The following is a 20887-nucleotide window of genomic DNA, read 5'->3' as shown; positions in this document are numbered from 1 at the left end:
GACCAGTAAGATATCTCATACCAGTTACAGACGCTACTCAGTACTGCATCCAGTAGCTGTGTTCATAACCAGCAGGCTCACGCTATGAAGCTTCAGAGCACTCGGCTAAACTGATTCGGCGGCTAAGTTCAGCAGGAAATAGTAAGGGTGACTAAAACCACTGGACTCAAAGGGGCATTTACTTTGGAAAATATTTAGTGGCAGTGTTATTGAAGACCGGCTTTTCGCTCCATTTTCGATATAAAAAGAAATTGTTTTTCTTTGGTACACGTCATTCATTCAAACCACAAACTACTTCATTTTCAAGGGATAAGTAAGCACTTGACAAAAGCGCGTTTGTAATTTTTATGATTGTTGCAACATAACCACCCCATCTGGCATATCGTTCTCCATAAGCTTGTTTCCAGTACACTGAGCATACGAAACAACCCATCTGGTGATCTTCCCTGAGACGTAGTGAAGGGATGATGCCAGTGTTGTAGTCTGCTGTATCTAGCCAAACCTGGAATTTATTTCTAAAGCCTTGTACAGCCTTACCGTACCAGTCATGAGTCCTACAAAGAATCACGTCGTCCCGCTTAGTTGAGAGATTGACGGGCAGTTTAGTGCCTTCTATAGAGAAACTTATCCGTTGGGTTTCTCGCGTTTGTCCAGTCTATTAATAGGAGCTATTTACACTGCTTATGATAGGGACAGAAACAATTACATGCTGCGTCCCCCTTCATATCGGTCAGTTGAGACCGCTCAAAAAATGTTTAAAAGTAGCTGTGCAGAACGAACGTGTTCAAAAATTCCGTTGGTGCAATTCTTCATACTTAAACGACAATACTTTCAAACTACGTCAGAAAGGAAGATAAAATTGGACAGCTTGCTAACTTACAAGAGCATTCAATATGTTTTAAAAAAGCTACTTCTTTCTAAGATGGATTCATGACTGAAATTGTCTACCAGAATACATCGTCAGAGGAACTTTAATTTCAGCGTTTTCCACCTTTTTGTTCGATTTCTAACTTCTTCAGGGTTACAATATGTATTCTTATTTGCATCTCGTTTAAAACATTTCTTTATGTAAATATACTTTCGAAAAAAAAACTGGGTGCTTTCAAAAAATGTTTTTGCCTGCGTGTGAAAAACTGTATTGTATTACGAAACCCCACTAAAACGATGTCCCCTAGGCGATGTAGAAATAAATAAAGTGGCAAAGCTAATACTTGATTTTACGAGAGATTTCAAGTTAAGAAATATGGTGCATCTACGTTCCTGCAAAGCCCTTGGTAAAGAAAGTCAATGCAATATGCGGAAAAAGATTGGCGAATGTCAAAACTTACCAAATCTCTTGATAAAAAACAAAATCTGCATTGAAGCTTCTGTTTTACGGTCTATTCACACAATGCATCTTGTTGGCGAATCATGTGTCGCGAAACTAGGTTTCGGGAAACATATGAACCGTGTTGACGTGACCGAAAAGTGGTGCGCCTGCGAGATAGGATGCGTGTGCACCTCGTTTCTGGAGCAATATTTTCCTGGAACCTCAACAAAGCCTGTTGATCACGCGTCAAACTCCCCGTGTGAAAAGGCCGATTCCGCGAAATCTCGGTTTTCTCTAAACCATAACGCGTTGAAAAGATGCATCGTGCGATTAAGCCTTTAGAGTCATGGAGCAGACGGTTCTTCTACGCCCAGACATATCTTCCTCATCATTCGCCGAGCGCCTCTCTAGAATGCGGCAATTGACTTTACCAAGTGCTTTGTGGGAAAGTACATGCATTGGATTTTGTGGAGTGTATCACAGGGATAGGGTTAATCAGGCTTGTCTATAATGCGGGAGGGTGAAGGTTTCTCGCACCACTGCAATATTGGCGGCATTCGCGGTAGCTAATATAGTTACGTGGGGCGTCCTGCAAGCGCTATGGGCTAGCTTTGAAAGCCGGGAGCTGCTCGCACGCTCTTTTAAAACGCCAAAAATGTATAGCGATTGAAAGTAAAAATAAAAACAATCATTACGAAAAAGCAAAAGTGAATTACGCCGAAATTGTTGCTGATTTTCGACAACATGATTTAGCAACTTGCGCAAGGGTTTCAATTTAGAGAAGGATGGAATTTCCAACCTCGCAAGAGTCAGGACACGGCTGTGTTCAGAGAGCCAGTCTGTTCTTCCGGGCGTCGGCGGTTTCGGATGCAGCCACCAGAGCTTCTGTCGACCGCCGCCTACGGTTCGCATGATGATGTCGTCCAAGAGCCAATCTTTCCTCCCGGGTGCAGGCAGTTTGGAGCAAACGGCGTCGTCGCTGCCTCTGGCTCTTACGTTGTCGCGTACGTAGTGCCTACCGAGAAAATGAAACTATGTAACGTCCCGGTGCCATAGTACGATGAATGCATGCCAAAAGCGCCGCCTAATTGGAAACCGGCGGGAAGAGTCCTTCCATGGAGTCTTCCCGCAGGTTATCATCGCGTATCATCCCGGGGGGGGGGGGGGGGGGGGGGGGGCAACGCCAGCACCCCCAGTCCTCGGAAAGGGGGTGCAAGGCGTGTGTGTTGCCCCCCCCCCCGCCCCCCCCCTTTTCTGAAACAGCCACTAGTGGGCAGGGCAAACACTGGCCGGCGGCGCCCAAGGGATAGAAAGAGCACAACCCCCCCCCCCCCCCGGCCCTGGGGAGGGGAGGGGGGGGTTGGTGTTCCCCCCGCTCAAAACCAAGTTGGTATGCCACTGACTCTTTCCTTCTTACTTATTTATTTATTTATTTATTTTATTTATTTGTACATACTGCTGGCCCGTGGGGCCGTGGCAGGGAGGAACAAACACACACACACACACAAAAAAGAATATGACTCATACCTCCAACAGAGCTACGAACAATAAAGTAATTACAAGTTTAAATACAAAACGCGCCGAGAGCGCAAAATAGAAAACAAGAGCACTAAATGCACGTAAAAAGTGATAATAAATTTAACAATGACAATATACTGACAAAAATTATCACCAATAACTAATAACTGAGGGCACGTGCCGTGTACAAAAACACTATAAACAAAAAAAAAGCAGTACAATATTTAAAGTATCACGTAATATATACATATTTAACCCCAAAAAGAGAGAAAAAAAAAGACAAAATAACACCAAGGCAATATGCTCGCTCTTTAAACAGAGTAAAAAAGTCTAACGGCATCTTCGAACACTGAAACATCGTTGTGACTTACGATATGTTCGGGAAGCTTATTCCAGTCGTTAATTGTATTTGCAAAAAGGGAATACTTGAAAACATCGATTGTGGGCAGATACGACTGCAATGCTTTGGAATGATTTAATCTAGCTGATCTATTGGTTATGTTTCTAAGATAAGGGTCTCGGTTGATCTTTACTTGTTCATGATAAATCAAAAACAAAAACTTTAGGCGTGCAATTTTTCTCCTAACCGCTAAGGGTTCAAGCCCGCAAGCATTCAACATTTCTGTCACAGAGGACGTTGATTTGTAATTTGAAGTTATGAAACGTGCAGCCTTCCTCTGTATTCTCCGTGGGCGTAACGAGCCAAAGAACGAAGCGAAAGAGCACGACGGGAACCGCGCATCGGCCACAAGAGCCAGTCCAGTCCGGTCCAAACCACCCCGTCCAAACCAAAAGACGGCCCCGTGCATAAGGTCGATATATGCTGACGCAATTAAGGAAAAGTGAGACCCAGGATGTGCGGACCAGAGCAAGCGCGACACGTGCGAGCAGTCTCCTGCGTTCGGCAGACCGTTCCATGTTGCACCAGTGTCAAGATTATTTGCTGCAAGTGCCAGCAGCTTAGCGGTCAACGGAGGAAGCCGCACGCCCCCCCCCCCCCCCCCCCGTTATATGCAAGACCGATAACCATTTCTTGTACACAAGATCGCCCATATAATTGACATGGACACCCGTAATAGACGCAGAAAACAAGAGCACGAAATAAAAACAAAAACTTCCATTATCGCCCGAGCATTTTTTGAACTACCATATTACTTTCTTACCCAAAACAAAGAAACAAACAACAAAGTCTTAGACTAGGCGTATGCATAATCAAAGGAGCGCTAGACACTCATTAACTGTCATCGCCTAGAAACATGGGATGGCCGAACGCAAATTAAATTTTGGGTTATACGTTTTAGTACTACGGAAAAGTCGTACCAATTTTTGTGCGCCCTGGAGACGTTTAAGATTCGCTGCGTCCGTGCAGAATTTTTTTATATCACATTTTTATGTTGTACGGCCACACAAATACGCGCTTGTAAGTAATGCAATGACCCGTCCACATTTACGTTGTAATCATGTTGAAACCAATGTAAGAGATACAGGTGTTCGATTTGCTCCTTACTTCGTCAATGAGCGTTACTTTTACTTCGCTGTGATATAAAGTGGAGAAACACCTGATTTGTACTGTCAACAGTGTACGAATGCTTAAACCTGAGTGGGTGCCCTTTTTATTTGGCCCTACCATCCTTCTTGTCGTAATAAAGGGAGAAATAATGACATGTTTTGTTTCGATGTTTGCAGGTCCTGGAAGAAACATCAAAGAATACGTACTTCCTGATGTTTCGCACCCAAATTCTTTATTTTAAGAGATGTCTCCACGCAACAGCAAATATCACAGACAAAACAAACAAAACCGCTAATTACAGAATCACAGTCTACAATCGAAACAAAAAAATATAGTAAGTACTTAACTAATCTTATTGATACTATTATAATATTAATAATAATAATAATAGCAATAACAATAATCAAGAATCAAGAATCGGCTTTATTTGGTGCCCGGAAACGACCCTTCGGTTTTAGTACTAGCACACCCAAACACTTTTTATATTGAACACACATGAAGTGGTGAATGCATAACCCAATAAAAAATTGGGACAAGACATAAACACTTTTATAATGAGGTAAAGTTGCACATCGGCAATACAATCAGGAAGAGGCATGTGTCTAAAGAGACAGCGACACCTTCATATTCAGCGGCGGAATTAAGGAACAGCATCAAAGACAAACTTCCACGAAACTATTATTTGGAGTCATTCAACAGACACAAGTATTAAAAAAAATTCTTTACTTCCACAAAAGATATCCAGGTGACTGGCAAGACCCCCATAGTAGGTCTTTCCCACACGAATCACTGGATTGTGTACACAAAATGAAAGATGAGCCTTTTCACGGCGTTGATGTAAGCTAGACAAATGTAGGGCGCGTATTAAACAATCATTGCGTAACAAACATAAGTTATCGCGAAAGTACAATACCTACGTCTATAGATTGACAGGGATTTATTTTGCACTCGCTCTAGCCTGAAGCAATTAGGGCTGGGAGAGATGCTGTTCCAGACCACCGAGGTGTATTCCAGATGGGATCAAGCCAACGCGGAGTGGAGAACAATGAAAGTTTTCGGGTTCGAAAATACTCTATAGACATCCTACCGGCAACACCTAGAGTAGGCAAGTCGGACATTTTCATGTGATCTATGTGTGCGTCAGAGCGGAGAGAAGAAACAAATATCACACCAACGTCTCCCACTTCGCTTACACGACTTAGAACCTCTGAGTGAATACTGTAGGGAAAACATGTGCTGTGCGTTCTTCTCGTGTAGAACATTACTTTAGTTTTAGCCTTATTTAAGATTAGGTTATTAGTCATACAATCAATTATAGAATGAACAGGCATCCTCCTGAAGCATCCAGCAATCACTGGCACTGCGAATTTCACGAAATATTTTAATATCATATGCATATTGCAAAACTAAACAATTAGAGATAATCTTAGACACGTCATTGACAAAAATAGAAAACAATAGAGGCCCCAGCACCGACCTGTAAGGGGCCCCGGAGGTGACACCATATCTCAAAGAGTATTTGCTGTTTATAAATATTATTCTAATTTCTATAATTAGTATTATTACAAACATAAAGTTATAATTATATTATAAAATATAAATATAATAATATGCATTGCAAGGGCTGACGGCTCCGGCAAAATTGGCTTGTGGGATCCCACCCGGGAAGTCACCAAAAAACAGGCCGGCAATAAAATAAAACAAATCAAATGCCACACGTTAAATAAAGATCAATAGAAACACGGAGTCCAAGGCTGATTCAAAGACATATTCATCATCAACAAAAACATTGAATTCAAGGCTGATTCAAAACCAGAAATCAAACGAACACTCTGTCCATCATAGAGCAGCAGAGCCAATTTTTAGTTTTGTCCTGGAATCTAAAAGGAAGGCAGACGCTGGGAGCTGATCGAAAATATCCGCAACATAATAAGCTCGAGTTCCTATCCCATACCTCGCGAAACAGCGAGGACGCTTAAAACGGACGGCCTAGTCTTAAAGTGCGAGACGGTCCATACGAAACGAGAGTCCTACGTTCAAAAAACTGGAGTACGACTGCTTTCCAGTATAAGGAATAACAATGTGACATTTCGATATCGCTAAGAATATTCGTGCTGTTAAAGAAAGCTGAATGGACCTTTTCCACATACCGACGCCACCAGGCGGTGGCTGCACGAACTAAAAATTGAGGAAGTGACCTACCTGCTCTACCAATCGATAATGGGAGCTACGCTACCAGTTTCTTTGCTCTCTGAGCTGCGGCGCGTGCCCAACGTGACTTTCAAGAGGGGCATCCGTGGCGTCCACGGAAACGTCGTGTTTTTCTTTCCGTCCAATTTCTTTTTTGTGTAACACAATTAGATATGTGCTGCAATTATTTGTTCTACTCGCTGATCCACAGCCTCCTTCCGAATTTCCTCGATTTTTCGTGCCGACTTCCGCCGCTTGGCATCGGGCGCTTGCGCGTGCACAGAACGCTTCTCGGAAAAGGTCCATCACATGGCACACTTTTCAAAATGCATTGGCGAATATTGTTCACCTCTGCATGCCGCAGCCCTGCACCGTGAGTAAACACAGTCACCCCGTACCTGAGTACACATGTATGCCAAATTCACCTTCAAAAGATTACATGCCTAGGCCTATGCTTAACCTTATTGACATTCGTTTCCAAATTATTAAGGGCGCTTTCAATAGTTATATGCCAAAAAACCAACAAAGTGTCGTCAGCGTTTGGATAACACAGGCATCCAGAAATGAGAGAAACGAGATCGTCGACATAAATGTTATACTTCGTCTTACCTTACGTGCATACACAGCCGACGTTACGTGCTGAGGGGACCATCCAGACAGCATTCGAAAAATAGCATCAAGATGTTCGTCGTGTTTATGTACGTGTTCTCTCATTGCTGAACCAATCACAAACAAAAAAGACTCCTTTTGGTCCCAATAGCTCGTAGCGTCGGGTGCGCCCGAACTAGTGCTGAAAAGAATATAAATGAAATGGGCAATTGCGCAGAACACTGTGGAAGCCCCGCTTACAGAAAACAAAGGTTATTCACTTCCTGGCGCACTTGCACACACGGTGATAGTCCATATGACATATCTGACAATAGTGAATAAAACAGTCCCCAAACTCAAACTTATAATTTACGCAGCGGAATACAGTGATTAACGGTATCAAAGGCTTTTGAGACGCGCAAACACAATAATCTTCGACGTCAACTAAGAACAGCAGCGTACCATTCTCAGGTACAAAACCGTAATGCGATTCTGATATCATGGGGTGGTTGTACAAAAATCTATTCATTACTGAAAATAGGTTGCTTTTCTAAAACGTGCCTCAGACAGGCAATAATGATATGGGGCGGTAATTCTCCATCAAAGTTAGTCTACCGCCCCTAAAAATATGTCACTTTCAACACTTTCGTATACTCACCTGCCCTTATAAAGCCTTTAAGCATAAAAAACATGGTTCAAAGACTGCCCTTATAAAGCCGTTAAGCATAAAAAAACATGGTTCAAAGACGCAAGTATGCTTTCGAGAAAACCAACGGTAATTCCATCGGCTTCATGTGATATAGTTCACTTCATACTAAACAGAGTCGACTGTAAACCTTCATCCCGATCATAAAGATAACAGAAGGGCAATTTGCACCTTTCGAGGTTCCTTCCTGAATATGGCCACTGCGCAATTTGTCTGAAGAGGTAGCAAAGAAAAAAAACTAAAAAACGTTATGCTTTTTTAGTTTTTTTACTATTGTCGGCTAACTTCTTGTATATGACGTCGTCAATTGAGTGCTAACTGTGGTGGCCTGTGAGACCTTTGGCAAATGATAAAGTTTATGAAATAATAAAACGACTTTCTGATAACCTTTTTCTTTTTTTTAATAGCGCCGTTTAGCGAAGCGTACGAGGGTATTGACCCTGTTCCTCGCAGCACAAAATTCGCCGAGCTATGTTAAGTTTTTAGCTGCTCGCATACAACGCAGCCAAAACCTTTTTTTATCAGCAATGGCAGCTAAAATATCTGCAATTGACCAAACGCAAATTCACCCTCGTTTTCATATTTTAATTTTATTAAAACCAGTGTGTCGAACCGAAAAAAATACGGGTTCGGTTACGGTTACGGTTCAGGTAAATTTATTTTGTTCCGGTTCAGTTCCGGTTCGATTAATTCGATCCGCGAACCGGTTCGCGAACCGGTTCGGCAAATGACAAATTGCAACATCAAAATAAATTACAAATAAAACATCTGAAATCAGCACATACGAAACGGGATACATCGTAGTGTATGGCTCAAGGATTTCTACCAGGAATGGTTTCTTTATGTGCACTCAAAGGTTACCTCACCGACATTTACGCATTCGGACTTCATCTAATTGGATCCGGCGCAGTAGCTGTAAAATCCGCGACCTCCTTACAAACCCACTTACAAGTAGAACTCGCTAACTATCCCGCCACCTCGGCGTGTAAGCAATTGAAGGAACAGTGGGGAGAAAATACAGCTTTCTTTATTTGAACTAGCCTTCGGTAACTCAAATTAGACCCTTAAAGAAGTTTTCATTAAACAAGATACGGAATATGAAAAACACGTCACCGAACGCAACGCCAGAAGGACGTAATAGGATAAATATTAAAATAGAAGAGTTCACTGTCTCACAAATATGTTAGCTTCTAAGTGCCTATACGAAACCGGATGCATTATTATCAAACTCCACAGCCTTTTCTTTTCTCATTCCGATGGAAGCAAGCTTCAAGAACTCGCGCGTTCTAGAAACGTGTTATGAAATGAGCACACAGCAGCATTTAAGATTTACGAGATTGTAGGAGAATGAAATCCCGTAACGCGATTTTTTTTTTTTTTGCACAGGCTACCATTTCTCTTTTTTCCGTGCAAGCCGCGACCAGCGCGATACTGGTTCCTATGTCAAGATTCATGGATGCAGCGTTTGTCAAGATTCATGGATGCAGCGTTTATATTCCTAAGACTGAGTGGAGAAGAAAAATATGTAAGCGAGGTGTGTGTCGGTTGACGGCACTTAAAAAACAAATGGCATTGATAGCACATTCATTGTCAACAGCGCGTGGCCGAACCGTTTTGACATGAGCCGGTAACCGTTTTTTTTTTCGGTTCAGTTCCTGTTGGGGTTCATCGCGATAACAATATAACGGTTCGGGTTCGGGTTCAGTTCCGGAAAAAATACCGGTTCGGTTCCGGTTTTCGGTTCGGTTCGGTTCCGGTTCGACACACTGATTAAAACGTGGCGCAGTGCTTTTGTGTTCAAAGAGTCGAGGACCGCAGCAAGTGTTGGGTAAACATAAGAGTGGGATACTCTGATGTTGATGAAGGCCTTGGAGAGCGCACTTGACGGCAGTTCGAAAGCTGCTTAGAAGCAGTGTTGGCGGTAACTCGTTATTTGTAACGGTGTTACCGGTAATGCGTTACTTTTATTGGTAACTTCGTAACGTACTCATTAGTTATTCAAAAGAGTACTTACGTTACTTATTCCGACTAACGGGTAACAGTAACCTTACAAGTTAAATATCTTCGCAAGACTTGAGCAAAATTATACTCTAGTGTTTTCGTGTTTCTAAGCACCAAAGCGTTTAAATTTGCTTGTTTTTTTTGCGTTTTTTGGCGTTTCTTTTTGTGAGTATTTATGTGCAACCGTAAAAAAACACATGGTCATTATATTGAATTTGTGTATTGATCTCATGTTTCTTGCGTACGCATATGCATATGCATACGTGTAACGTAAAAAGAGTAAGACGCGTTAATTCAAAATTAAAAAAAAAGTTACGCTAAACTAACGTTCGTCACTTCTTATAAATAACGGTAACGGTTACGCGTTATTTTTATTTTGACGTAACATAGGTCGGCAACGCGTTTCTTTCATTGCGAGTAACGTACTCTGTTACTTATTTTCGGTAACGCCTATAACACTGCTCATAAGCCCGCTCTGCGGCCCCGGTGACTGCATCTGGAGGGCGTCCGCATGGTGGCCCCAGCGCTCCCGCGCAATAGCTTGAGCTTTCGGACGCCCCAGTGCGGTGAAGGCAGGCCTTCGACTGATAGAGGGACGGCGTGGAGCGCACTCTGAAGCTGTTCAAACGGGTGTTACACGGCTGCCGATGACTGCAGCGATGTGACCCTTTCGAAAGCCCGTCCGCGCGCTCACAGGCGACGACCGTCACTGCCTTTGGCTCGCCCCTCGGTGGCTGGTCCGTCGTCCGCAATGTCCACAAAAAGACCCTCGCTGAAGGCACCGACAGGCGGCAACACCCCCGTAGAGTATAGTTGGGGAAGCGCTCCCGTATGGAAATCTTATATCTGGGCCATATATGGGCATACCAAACATTACATGGTTATGTAGTGACTTATCTGGCATATATGCAGACTTATCTGTCATATATACAGACTTATCTGGCATATATACAGCCTTATCTTGCGTATATACAGCTTTATCTGGCGGCCGGTTTTCTTTATGTTAAAAAGTTAAAAAAAGTACAAAAAAAATGTCTCTGTAGCTAACTGTGAATGATGCGAGCTAAATATTGGCACAAATAAATATTAGCACAAATAATCCCAAACTTCAGCATTAGCAAGCCTAAGTTTGGGATTATTTGTGCTAATTTTCACGAGGATTTCAATGTAGCTTAATTATTTCAAAGTGTTAACATTACGCCCGAATACGCAATTTGCTAAATCCCCCAAGCGCCTCGGCCCATACTCGAGGAATCATGGGAACGGCGTTTCTTCAGCTGCCTAGTGATGGAAAATTTCGACCAATTCTATGGCTACACAGATTTGAGTGTAATTCGGAGTCACCCTGAACAAGTGTCGTACAGAACCCAAGTACCTCTCATATCACTTTTAAAATGTCTCGCCAAGGTCAGTACACTCTTACAAAAAAGGGTCAGTATAGTCCTCCCTAAAGGGAGGAACGCTCTTGACACAGATGTTCCTTCAGAAAGGGAGAAACTTTCGTCCCTTAAGCAGGGGAGCAAAAGTTCCTCCGTCGACTGCATCTCATTATGGCGGCCACGAATCGAGCAAATCGAGTTCGATAAGGCTTAACGATACACTAAGTCTATTGTACGAAGCGAGAGGAGCAGCAAATAAAAACGTAACACGAGCTTTCCGCGAACTGTATTTATTTCCGAAGTTTCTTTACCCCTGCAGGTAAAGAAACTTACGTTTCGAAAGCATGCAGTCACAGTCTTCTCATCGTCAGCACTGCGATGTTCAACGGAGACAACCAGCACCCAGTTCGCACACTTTATGTCTTACCTTTGCTATTCCTCGAGCCACAATTCCTTCGTCAACCGTTGAGTCAACCGCACATCACGGAGGAGTGAAAATCATTCGCCCGCAAAACCAAAAGCCGCTCTAAAAAAAAAAAAAGCAGATCTGAAGCAACCTCTTGGCTTACCTCAGCACGGTAACACGAAATCTTGGCGTAGCCGCGTAGCGTAAAAGGATGTTAAATCGCTTGCCACCAGATAGCAGGGTCAAGCAGAGTAATCGCAAGTAGCTAGGCTAGGTGGCGCTAGGTACCGCCAAATTCATGTTTTTGCAAAAAAATATTTTTATTTTTTTACGTCACAATTGCGTTTCCTGTTCTTCGGGAATCTCTAACACATGTAGACACGTTACACACACTACAAGGCTACAAGCATCAGGTGAACATATATTAGGCGCATACACATGCGTCGCACATACAAACATCAATACAACTGCACACTAACCCGAACACTACTCCCGTGCTCTGCGTTTCCGTCGTTTATACCGGTCGTTTTGAACGTACGGAACTTTTCGGTGACTCCCTAAGCAATAAAAAATATTCCCAGCATGTTGATATTTTTCCCAGATAGGGCATACATCTGAGACTATTTTTAATGGCTCAGGGGATGAATCTCTTATTAAAATGAAAACGCTCGATCATGCCGTAATTATTTGAAAGCCAATAAATCGAGCCGCTCCAATGTGGTTCCAAGCCATGAGTTTGTTTTCCCGCACGGCCCATCGTAGCCAGTATTTATATTGTTGTGTTTGTTTTTCTATTCGGGCTGTTCGCGCACGGCTGCAATTGCCGTCTTGAATTAATCTTTGTAGAGCGGATATTCACTCAGCTGGAAGTGATGCTTCACGGGCAGAGAAATCGCTTTTCGATCAACTTGAATGCAGTCAAAGCCGCGACTGGCGGCAACTGTTAAGTGTACGGAGCTACGCCGTTGCAAGCTCGAAAACTTCTAGCGCTCATCCCAGCGCGCCACTTGGAGGGCAGTTTCTACAGGAACCGTAATATATTTAAACAGTAAAATAAAGGACAGCGTTTTTTTTTTTGATTTTACCTGTGTTTTTTTTATGCTAAACTTCCATTGTAAATATACGTACTTTCCGTCATACTTTCGTACTGTTCAGTCTTTTCCCCAGAGCGCAATCACTCTCAAGGACCGACAGTCACATTGGCCACTGTACGATAGGAGCTTACCGTTCAGACCAGCCTTCCAAGATGACTATCCACACGTCGATCGACTGCACCTAATCCCTAAATTGGTTTCAAACTCTTTAATGGAAAGCGGAATGTCATCCTGCGACACCCCGCCCCCTCCGATCACGGCCCAACCAGCGGCATAAATTCCCGACAGTTTACGTCAACTCATATTGTTGTTACACCACTGAAACGCGAACACACGGTCACATCGGCGATAATTCCAGTCTTCTGTTCACAACCCACAACACTTCCAGCACGATGTCGCTGACACGCAGAAATACAGAACCACGTTGACGATGTTGCTGACACGCAGAAATACAGAATCACGTTGAACGCCGGTTGGCACTCGGCACGGGACAACAGAACCGAACTCGGCACAGAAGGCACCCAGGCAGCCGGCAGGAAAACCTGCCTGCCTTGGACGCAGTTCCCGCGATTTCCATACCGTCGAGAACGTCGACACAGTTCCTCGTGGTTTCGCTGCTGTAGTTCCGCGTGTGTCCCGCAAATCGGAGACGGCCGTCTTACCCAGTGTATGTAGCGCTGCTGGCACTGCTCCGGAACTTCGCTGTTTCTAGCGGCTTCGTTAGCTCGTTTGATAAAATTAGTGGTAAAAACGTCAATGAAACCGAAATGTTCCGCACGTTTGGACTAGAAGACGGAATTACAGGCGCCCTTCGCTGCCGCTGAAGCTCAATCAACTCAACATTAATTTATTAAACAACGTGCGCGATGTGCTTGAAAACGAAACCGGAAGAAGATGAGTCGGAGGGCGAAAGCTTTCTCCGGTCTGCCTGGAGGAGGAAAACGTATCGGTGGATAATAAGGACTTTAATTTTCCTTTCATCGGTCTGGGTTTGTTTATGTGTGTTTTGGTAAATAAAAATTAAAAAAAAAAAACTTTACGAAAAAAAAAAAAGAAAAAGATACCCCCTCCTCTGGGGATCGAACCTTTGACCACTTGGTCAGTAGCGCGATATTTTACCCCTGCGCCAACTGAACAAGGAGCAATTCGCCCCCCTTCTTTCATCTAAACTTCCGTTCCTCCCTTCTCTGGGCAACTTGTCCGCTACAAGGAGGAACAGTCGCTGTTGCTACCTTTCTCCTCCTTTTTTTCTTGGAGTGTACTGTGCAATCCGTCCAACCTTCAACTTGGATGAGCTGCAGACATATCTCTTACATTATTATCATTCTCGTACAGCTTCAAAGACGCTGATCTTAAAGTAGAAACGCTAAAAATGTCATTAACAGTTCCGCTGAATCTGAGCTAAATCCCTCTTTTGGTTGTTGTGATTTCTCGGCTTTTAAGTAATTCCTGCTTAAACAACAATCACGAGAATGATAATATGGTAAGAGATTTCGGTGGCTCAGCCTCGTTGAAGGTTGCACAGAATGCAGAGTATCATAAGCGCAGCCATTGACGGGAAATTTTAAAAGTGATGTGACAAGTGCTTGAGCCTATGGGACACTTGTTCAGGGTGACTATGAATTACACTCAAAACTGTGGAACCATAAAATTGGTCGAAGGTAGCAATCAATAAGGTGATAATTCCTCGAGTGCGGGCCGGGGCACTTGGGAGAATTGTAGACAACAAAAAGATATAAAGTGCTGATTTCAGGCTTGTGTCCTTTAGATATGCCTGGTCAGATCTGCAATTTCCTTACTTAGTCAGATCTGGGATTTTCATACCTCGCCAGGGGTATCAGGCTATATCTGGCATTATGGGGCTATATCTGCGGATATACCATATCAGGTTATATGTGGCCAATATTTTATATGGCCATATCTGAAATCTTCAGATCTGGCCAGATATAAAGTTTTTGTAAGGGGCGCGCGCTGAAAGGCGACGAATCGTATTTGAAACGGCAAAAACTTGTGGAATTTTAAGGCTTTTTCTTTATGATCGCTAAAGCGGCTGGTCTAGAGGGCGAATTGTCTTACCGGACACAAATATTGTTTTGTGCAGTGTGTCGGTGTCAGACCGTTGAACATAATCACAATTAGTAAGGTACAAAAGGCAAAAAGAATAAAACATTAAGAACCAATTAAAAGCATGATATTACTGTCAGGCAGTAAGAAATAATCCATTTATTCGGCCGAACAATTAGCGCGTGATACAGACGTTTGCAAGCGGCCATGCTTCGAAAGCTATTATGGCCATGGTGGATAAAAAACGCCTGGTTGATATCCGACATCGCCTGGTGAGAGTTACGAAATTGCAGAGGGAAGCAAATTGCCGAAGGAAAGAAATCATGTTTTTGTTCTTAACTTCTCGGCTAGGTAGCGCAAGCTACCGCCCGATATGAAGGGAAAAGCCGTTAGCATCATTCCATCCATCTTGGTTGGAACGCCTCCAACCGTGGAAACGCCTCAGCAGTGATTGACCATCAGTCGATCTACCCACACCAGCAGCAAGAGGGCGGCACCCAGAGGCCGTACTTGCGAACGTTTACAGTGAGGTATTTTAGAACACAGCTCTTAGGAGCCCGTTTCCGGCTTAAGCGGCGTCGCCGTCGCCGTCGCCGTCAGCGTCGGCGTAACAGTGAGGTCACGTGATATCGCGTTACCTCACGGGGGCCACGTGACCTAAGGTTGGGTCACGTGACCTCAGGGGGTCACCTAACCTCTCGGGGGCCACGTGGCTTCAAGTGGGGTCTCCTAACCTCAGAGGGGGTCACGTGACCTCAGGGGGGCCACGTGAGGACACATGTCCCCCGTGGCGGAGTAGCAGGCAGGATGACGAGGTGAGGAGGAGGGAGGAACGGTACACCCTCCCCTCAGTACCCTTCCATCCTCCTCCTCGAGAGCTGCGCTCCAATCCGGTGTCACAGGCAGTCATGAGGCACGTTACCAGTAAAAAGTAACAGTGTAACAGTTACAGTTACCTAAGGGAAAAAAGTAACTCTGTTACAGTTACAGTTACCGGATTCAAAACGAAACGTGTTACAGTTACAGTTACTGAAAAAACAGGAACGCCATTACTTTCTCGTTACAGTACAAAAATTGGACACAAAGAATCTCAAATCAAAACAATATTATTTTATTTGTTACACTATAATGAGAAGAAAAGTAAACTGAGAAATTAAAAAGATTTAACCCGAAGGGTGTTTCTTTTGTTGCGTCATTCGCCGTTTCAGCATTTTGATGTGCATAATTTATTTGCAATAATTGTTATAACTTAGAATCAACCGTTTTTTTTAAATTGTCATCGGCCCGCGTCAATAATCGTTTTGGTTTAGTTTTCACTCCGAAACGAATGAGGACAGAGATGGTCACATAGTCTCCTTATGGGAGGAATACACTCGGAAGCAGGCCTAAACATAACAGGTCAAACAGCTTCGAAAATATAAAAGGGGAAAGGAGACAATGAGATTCTGGTGCTCTACGAGTCTACGGAAACGCCAACTGTGGAAGTCGTGTTCACTCGAACGGCTCCGACTTTCGAAGAGAATGAATAAGTTGAACAAGCGCCGGCTTCCTGCACATTATGGGGACGGTTTCCTTGAAAACTAATAGGAATGAGGAAACGGCGAACGGCTGGGTGTAAAAACAACAGCAAGCACATATCCCAGACACAGCCCAGACGGAATCCTCGGAGACATCGCACGACTACCGACACCCGCAGATGGTCCCCACGAGAGAAGAGTGAGCCAAAGCCAGCGAAACAGACATTGTTTGCCACCCCTACCACCGCGGGCGCCGCTTCCTTTATCTCCCGGTTTCGTGCTGACTCGTCCGTCGTACATTCTAGGTAGTGGGCTAAACCAGGCAATTTTTTGTTTGTTTAGTCCGTAACCACATTTCTTTTTTTTTCTGAGCGAGGAGTTTGGAGAAAATTACTTCGAAATGGCAATTTCCCCGCGACAGTGGGTTCTAATTTATATAGTAAAAAAAACGTAACTGTAACGGCCTAAACAGTTACAGTTACCCAATAAAAAAGTAACAGTGCTACAGTTACAAGTTACCAGCATTAAAGAGTAACGCGTTAAAGGTAAAAGTTACCGAAAAAAGTAACTAGTTACCGGTAACGCGTTACTAGTAACTAGTTACTGCCCAAGACTGGTCACAGGGAGTTGTAAACGGCTTTATGTTTCTAATTCACCCACCACTAAATCGCGGCAAACAAATGCAAAGACGTGAACATGACCAGGAGAGCGAGGTACACGTGTTGCCCTCCTCTCCTCAACGCCAGTCTTGGACAGTAACTAGTTACTAGTAACGCGCTACCGGTAACTAGTTACTTCTTCCGGTAACGTTCACCTGTAACGCGTTACTCTTTAATACTGGTAACTTGTAACTGTAACACTGTTACTTTTTTATTGGGTAATTCTAACTGTTTAGGGCGTTACAGTTACCTTTTTTTTTACTATATAAATCAGAACCCACTGCCACGGACATGGAGAAATTGCCATCTTAAGGCCTGACCACACTAGCGTGGACGGCGCCACCGGGCGGCGCCACCGGGCGGCGCCGTTGGGCGGCAGCGCCGCGCGGCGTCCCAACGCGAGGAGTCCACATTGGCCTCCGTTTCGCAGGCGTCACGTGACAGCACTGGATCCCGCGATCGCACCTCCCGTCGGATTTCCCGCTCTTTCGTCGTCTGCTCTTCGTTACATTCTTCCGTTCCGCACTCGCTGCCTACATGGTAGGAGTCCATAATGACCTGGTGATCAGCGTGAATGTGATTATCCTAGCCTGCTCGGTGATCTTGCTACGTCGCCGCGCTCCAAGGGTAGGAGGCGCAGGTTTTGGGTCCGGCCGAGTTGGTTCTACCGAAACACCGAAGGACAGGACAGGTCTGGCGCGCCGCCGGGGCTTTGCTGATCCGGCGGCGCGCCAGAGATGACGGCTACTTTCGATAGTGTCACCAAATCAACACGACATCCGTCACAACACAGACGACATGCAACCAGTGCCACGGAGAAACTCACTTGTAATTCCAAATTCCTCTCCTAAAATTTCCCAGTGGTTGTTATTAGCGTCCTTATCTAGGTAGTCTGGCTGCGTCTTGTCATTTAAAAAGGAAAGCAGTCGCACAGTTTCAAGGAACCGCTCCGTTGGGAAAGGCATCGGGGGGAAGGGAGGCACTCACTTGATCGAATGACGTTTTAGCGAACGCCCACGTTTTATCGAATGACACTTTAGCGAATAGTCGGACGCCATGAAGCGGCGTTTTCGGGTGGGCCAAATGAGTTCACATTTTTGTAACGAGCCGCCGCAGACTGTCGCCGCGAAGCGGCGAAAGCGCAGCGCGGCGGATGGGTTGAAGGCCGACGTACAACCTCGGTTTTCTGCAGGGAAGATAATCCTGTTAGCGCTCCCCTCTCCTAATCTGCCAGGGGAGCCAAGTTGGGACAAGCTTAAAAGTGGAGAGGATATAGGAAAGGAGGGGAAGTGGAAAAGTGGAAAGCGCGAAGTGTACGTCGGCCTTTAACCTCGAGCGAACACAACTTCCACAGTTGGCGTTTCGGACATAGACGCCGCGGTGGTCGTCGTACACTCGTAAAGCACCAGAAGCTAATTGTCTCATTTCCCCTTTATTCTTTGGAAGCTGTTTGACCTGCTATGTTTACGCTTGCTTCTGCGTATATCCCATATGGTAATTATGTGACCATCTCTGTCCTCATTCGTTTCGGACTGAAAAATAAACCAAATAAATTATGCACATCAAAATGCTGAAACGGCTAATGAAGCAAAAAAGGAACACCCTTCGGGTTCACACTTTTTTTCAATTTCTCCGTTTACCTTTCTTCTCACTATAGTCAGTGTAACAAATAAACTAATATTGTTTGTGACCAATTTCTGCACTGTAACGAGAAAGCAACGGCGTAACTGTTTTTGCAGTAACTGTAACTGTATTTTTGAAACATGTAACTGTAACTGTAGCAGAGTTACTTTCTTCCCCTGGGTAACTGTAACTGTAACACTCTTACTTTTTACTGGTAACGTGCCCATGACTGCTTAACGCACACATGCGCGGAATGCACCAGGAGGCACCCACTGAATGCGCCGCAGTCTTCACAACGCCTTTGAAGAGGAAGGAGCGGACTGCACGAGGAGGAGATAGCCTAAGAAAAGCGGCGATGCGCTGAGTATATGTGTGCGCGTGCTCGACGTGCCGAAAGAGCGACACCGCGTAGAACAAGAAGACAACACCGGCGCACCACGTCATTGTGGATCGCCGAGCCGCCCTAGGTGGCAAATACGTTGAGGCTCGACGCGAGTCGCCGCAGGGCGCCAGATAAATCCACCTTAGACCGTCGTCGCGTGCTAGGGTTACGCTGGTTGTGAGATACTGCAAGTGGCGCTGGCGGTGATGCTGACTCGAGGCAAGTGGCACTGCGTGGGGCCACTAGTGATGACGTAAGAGGGAAAGATACAGGCCTTGTCCTCTAGCTCGCATTGCAAAGAAACACTGGCAGAGAAAGAGAGAGGGACGTTAAAACAGGCAGATAATTAAGGTGTCCTCGTCCTGCTACGACCGAAATTCGTGCGATAAAACGGGGCGCCGGCAATATATGCATTTTAAAATTTAATCTGCTGGTAATTATTTTTTCTTTATATTTCAGCGAGAATACCACAGTACAACTGAGAGCTCTGAGTCAAACTGACTACCCGCTTGAAAACGTTATACGGGCAAGCTTGAAAGGTATGTAACACCCGGAGGAGAGGAGGGATACGGCTTGGGAGGGTCAACTTTTTAACGCTTCGTCCAAATTGGTTCCAATTTCTAGGGCGATTTACGCCCCCTATTAGGAATGATTCAATCCAAAGCGTCAGCCTTATAGACCAATTCTACAGTATCCTACGTTTCCTAAGTTAAAAAAGTGACTTCATTTGGAAATTCTTTAAAGAAAAATTATAATTGCATTCCACAAATGGTGTGTTTTAATGGGAAGTCGAATGCCCATAGGGCAAGTTACGCTAGATATTGAGAAAAGGCAATTCTATAGAAAATAGAATTGCCTTTTAGGGCCCTCGCTGAGGGCTCTAAACACAAAAAGAAAGTCTTCCGGAAGCCTCGAGATGATCTGGGAACACCAGCACTTGAGAGAAGAAACGCCGGTGTACGTGTGTATGTCTGTGTGTGTGTGGGGGGGGGGGGGGGTCTATCGGTGTTGTGTTTTAGTTTGAACGGCAAAAGCGTCGACACCTTGGATCAGACACCGCAGCATGGCAAGAGCGGCTACGGCATGCGTCATCTGTCCCTCGCTGAAAGAACACAGGGCAATTGCATCAGCCGCCCCCGCAATTCGAACACCGCGTGAACACTCGAACTCCGGGGAAAGCTCTTCTCGCTCAGCGGGCCTTCCCGCCCTCGGAGGGCTATATCGCATGGCCTCAGGAAGTTCGCGGAGGCCGATTAAGCAGTCGACCATGCTATCTGTATATTGAGTCTGCACATAAAAGTTATACATCAGAAATCCCACTCCAGGTCTGTTTCTTTGGGGCTATGTGATCAGCGAGCCACAACCCTGACTCCTGGTTCCGAACCTGAGATCGTGACCTCCCAAACGCAACATCGTCTTGTGTTTCGTTTCTTCTGTGTCTCACCTTTTTTCTGCTACTCTTTTATCATGTCGGTCAACAGCCAACTACCCGAAAATTCACTATTGTGAACCAAATTACAGCGCAGTTATTTACACCCGAAGCGCACTTGTTTTCGAAGCTAGCACGGAGGTGAAATGGAGCCTCCGGTAAGCCTCAGCAGAGCGGCAGTCACCGTTTCGCTTGCAGATCCAGTGGAACAACGGCGTCTGGAACTCGTCTCAGAACGGTGTGTTTACCGCATCAAAAAAGTGCTCCCTCGATTCCCGCCTGATAACCCCATACAAGTGTCGTTCTGTCGCCGGCCGCGAATCTGGAAATGTCCCAGCAGCGGTGGTAGATGTGGCTGTCGCCTGTTCTACTGCAGATCCTCCACCATTGTGGCAGTCCATAGGAGCTTCTGTAGCCAGAAGTTGGGACGCCGCGACGACAGCGGCGCTCGCGTTCGCTCGTGTTTTTTGCCAGCATTTCTATGATCAACCGCCAGGATCTTGAGATCTGAC

The 20887-nt window shown here is 44.9% G+C and overlaps 1 protein-coding gene across 1 annotated transcript in view; it reads left to right on the top strand.

The window, feature by feature from the left end:
* Window positions 1–20887, top strand: part of LOC121837973 — a gene marked incomplete at its 3' end in the record, with an annotated part of 49891 nt that overhangs the window by 21333 nt on the left and 7671 nt on the right. The window contains exons 2-3 of the mRNA XM_042293916.1: window positions 4514–4671; window positions 19406–19485. Coding sequence (XP_042149850.1) covers window positions 4514–4671; window positions 19406–19485 — 238 coding nt within the window. The remainder of the gene's footprint in view (window positions 1–4513; window positions 4672–19405; window positions 19486–20887) is intronic.

Source organism: Ixodes scapularis, unplaced genomic scaffold (assembly GCF_016920785.2).
Source record: "Ixodes scapularis isolate PalLabHiFi unplaced genomic scaffold, ASM1692078v2 PGA_scaffold5__190_contigs__length_132052651, whole genome shotgun sequence".
Lineage (NCBI taxonomy): Eukaryota > Metazoa > Arthropoda > Arachnida > Ixodida > Ixodidae > Ixodes > Ixodes scapularis.
This window is presented reverse-complemented; position numbering and strand designations above follow the sequence as displayed.